The sequence below is a fragment of the Myotis davidii genome, unplaced genomic scaffold (genome assembly GCF_000327345.1).
Source record: "Myotis davidii unplaced genomic scaffold, ASM32734v1 scaffold2798, whole genome shotgun sequence".
In the NCBI taxonomy this organism is placed as follows: Eukaryota; Metazoa; Chordata; class Mammalia; order Chiroptera; family Vespertilionidae; genus Myotis; species Myotis davidii.
Genome location: NW_006289553.1, coordinates 589,171 through 593,035, shown reverse-complemented (window position 1 = coordinate 593,035; position 3,865 = coordinate 589,171). Strand labels below are relative to the sequence as shown.

The 3,865-nt window shown below is 52.7% G+C and overlaps 1 protein-coding gene across 1 annotated transcript in view; it reads left to right on the top strand.

Annotated features, from left to right (window-relative positions):
* Positions 1-3,122: 3,122 nt before the first annotated feature.
* ZNF839 (zinc finger protein 839) overlaps positions 3,123-3,865 on the top strand; it is a 7,505-nt gene continuing 6,762 nt past the window's right edge. Inside the window, exon 1 of the mRNA XM_015562797.1 lies at positions 3,123-3,858. Within this exon, the coding sequence (XP_015418283.1) occupies positions 3,138-3,858 (721 nt within the window). The 5' untranslated portion in view covers positions 3,123-3,137. The remainder of the gene's footprint in view (positions 3,859-3,865) is intronic.

Sequence of the window (3,865 nt, the reverse complement as noted above, 5' to 3'; positions counted from 1 at the left end):
CAGGTGCTGGGAGCCGCAGGGGCCGCGGTAGCGAGAGACCCGGATGGGTTCCCAGGAGCTAACGCCGAGAACTTTTCCGGTGGCAGCTGCTGAGACTCAGGACAGAATTAAGTACATTTTTTGTTAAAAAGTATATTTTTTATTGATTTCGGAGAGGAAGGCAGAGGCGGGGGAGAGATAGAGGCATCAGTAATGAGAGAGAATCATTGATCGGCTGCCTCCTGCACGCGCCCCCACACCCCTTCTGGAGCTGGAACCGTGACCTCCAGGCTCCTAGGTCGATGCGCAACCTCTGGCGGGCAGAGTTAAGTGCGTGGTGATGGGGGGTGCGGACTTGGCGCCCTGCAGTAGTAGCGCCTGGATTTGTGACTCAGTGCTCAGCACAGCGCCTGCCATACCCTTCATGCATGAAATATGCAAAAAATATACCACAAAACCGCCTTTCCCAGTGGCATCCTTTCCAGGGTGCCAGGCTCTTGGTTAGTAGGGAGGTGGGGAATGAAACAGGGTCTTGTAGCCCCCGAAGCCCAGGTCCCCTTTCAGCCCTGGGCCGTGAATGACAGCCGCCCCTCATCCCAGCTTCCCCCAGGCGCTTCTTCCTCCCGGTGAGCAGAGAACAGAATGGACAGTCCTCATGGTCAGGTCTCCTCCCCACACCCGGTGATTTCGGCTTCTTGGAGCTGTACCCACTTCCTCATCGACCCTGGAGAGTTGTCTAGCTAAAGTTGGAGAAGACAAGTACGATTCTGCCCAAACTGCTTCCTCCTGCCTGCGCTGGACACAGCAAGTCTGAGCAGTCAGAGGGTGAGGGTGGCTGTCGCCTGCACACGCTGCTCCCAGCCTGGCCCCGTGCTGTGTTGTATCAGCGTTTGCAGACCAGGAACAGGCTCAGAGAGGTTAGGTGACTGCCCAGGGTCCCCCGCGTGTGGCTGCCCTCCAGGGCCTGTGGAATGTGGCCACAGCCTTTTGGGTTTGGTGTGACAACGCAGGAAAGAGTCCCAAAATGACATTTTCCACCACATGAAAGCAAACAACTACAGTTAGGAGGCGCGATTGTGTTCTCTAGCTCATCTCATTGGAAGGATATAAATTCTTTGTGTGTGTGTGTGTGTGTGTGGTTTTTAAAAAATATTTTTAATATTTCAAGAAAAATTATTTTAAATATAATAATGTTATATGCAATAAACATTAATATTTCAAGAGAGGATATAAATTCTACCTGAAATCACAATAATGTAATTGTGCGGCCTGTTCAGCTAATACTCTTGGAGCACCAGCTGCGCCACGGGGGCCACAGAGGCAAACAAGATGTGCCCCTTGCCCCTAAGGAGACAATAATCTAACCAGGGAGGTAAAACGGGACTCAAACTTCTGATCACAGTCAGAGAGCTAGAGGACACTGCCGGTGTTGCTCAGTGGCTGAGCATCAACCCATGAACCAAGAGGTCACTGGATCGATTCCCGGCCAGGGCACATGTTTCTCTCGCTATCCTTCTCCCTTCCCCTCTCTCTCTAAAAGCAATAAAAACATATTTAAAGAAAAGAAAGCTGTAGGCACAGGGGAAGGGCTAAATGCATTAGAGAAAGGTTTCTGGCTGAGGGGTCAGAAGCGGTTGTGGAAGAGGCGGTATCTGCACTGGATTGGGAAGGGGTGCCGTTGAACACGCGGAAGAGGAGCGCATGCCGGGGGGTGCATTTAGAGAAGGGGGTTCTCTGGGGGGTGGTGTGGATCGGAAGGCACAGCCCCAGTGGACACACACCCACGGGTCAGGCTGTTCCCGTCCCTCCCGTTCCTGCCCCGCAGAAACACGGCTAGCTTCCTCTAATAGCCGCGCCCTGTTTTTCTTACACCTGGAATACCTTCCCACCTGGAAAAATTCTACTCAGCCTCCAGGGCCCCCACCCCAGAGGTCATCTCTTCTGGGAAGCCACCCCCTCCTGGGAGTCACTGCCCCTGTTGCCCCACGGTGGCCGGTGGCATTGCTTTCCTGTCTGCATTCCTTAGGGAACCTCTCTGCCTGCAGAACCAGCAGTGGAGCTGTTGAAAGTACAGATTTCAGGGCAGCAGGTCCCGCTCAGCCCATCTGCAGGTGACTGGGGCAGGCAGGGGACGAACTACCCGCCTCCTCCGGGAGGCAGGGCTTTGCCGATGTTTACGCCGGCGCCCAGAGGGACTCAGAAAGTCTGCTCGATGAAACGAACGCGGAACAAAGTATCCCGTGTGGCACCCACATGGTAAACCAGTGGCCATAGCAGATCAAAAATGTAGGCCATGTTTGTGCTGTGGTCGTTCTAAAACAATAGGGTTTGGCGCACGCACTTCTATTAGTGTGCAAATGCTTCCACACTAACCTGTGGATGTGACAAAATGTATCACTGGGTGTGGTCAGAAAGGTTCAGAAACAGCACTATAAACGGTACAGATATGCAGGCTGTCCCCAAAACTACACACTTTAACAGGTGACGGCTCCATTTCAAGAATGAAATGTATTTGAATAAGCACTGCTTTTATAATTATTCAAAGTGTGTGTATACATTTTTTGGGACACCCTATATTACATAGACTTCTTTTTTTATTACATAGATTTTTGAGATGCATTTTATAATTTTATTTTTTCATACATTTTTATTGATTTCAGAGAGGAAGGAAAAGGGAGAGAGATCGAAACGGCAATGACTAGAGAGAATCATTGATTGGCTGCCTCCTGCCCCACACTGGGAATGGGGCCTGCAACCTGGGAATGGAGCCTGCAACCTGGGCATGTGCCCTGACCGGGAATTGAACCGTGACCTCCTAGTTTATAGGTCACCGCTCAACCACTGAGCCATGCTGGTCGGGCATAATTTTTTTTTTTGAAGATTTTTTGTTGGTAATTAGAGAGGGAAGGAAAGAGAAAGAGAGAAACATCAATGTGAGACCAAAACATGGATTGGTTGCTGCTTTCACACCCCCGACCAGGGATTGAACCCAGCACCTGGCGTGCACCCTGACCGGGAATTGAACCGGCAGCCTTTCAGTGCATGGGACGATGCCCAACAGCTCGGCCACAGCGGCCGGGGTGCATTTTATAATGTAGAAAAAATGTCCATGGTGGATTTAAGATGAGAGCAAAAGTGCAGAAACACTGATCAGCTAAATGCTTCTTTTCTTTTTAAAGCAGCTGGAAACCATCTGTGTCACGGTAACGTCTGGAGAAACGAAAGGTCAGGAGAGGCCGAAGCCCCAGCTGGCCACCGTCCATCCCAGGACAGCCCGGCCGAGCCCGCCGCCCGGGAGGCACTGCCGCGTGGTGGGGCTCAGCGTCGCCAGCCCTCGGCTGCCCAGGGCACAGCCCCTCCTGAGCGCCCGGCCGCAGCCTCCTGTCCGGGTGCTGCTCCAGAGGCCACTGCCCGCCCTCCAGCCAGTCCCTGCGGTGAGACTTGTGGCCCCCCAGGCGCCAAATGGACTCGGCGCCACGTCGGCCCCTCAGTCAACCTCCGACCGGCCAGCAGGAACATCTGTTTCATCCAGTTCAGCAAATTTATTTATTTCCAACTTGCATACAAAACACACTGAGAAACTAAAAAAACCTTTCAAAGTGAAAACACGTTCTGGGCGGATATCTCGACCTCCCAGGTATAAAGCCAAAGATTATAAATTCATACGGATGGAGGATTTGGCCGACAGCCACCCGTCCGACTCGGACGATTATTCAGAACTGAGTGTGGAAGAGGAGGAGGAGCAGGGGGACAAGCAGGCACTCTTTGGCTTGCCGAGCAGCTCCCTGAGGCCCAGAGCCTTCCGGTGTCAGACGTGTGGGAAGTCGTACATAGGGAAGGGGGGACTGGCCCGGCACTTCAAGCTCCAGCCTGGCCACGGCCAGCC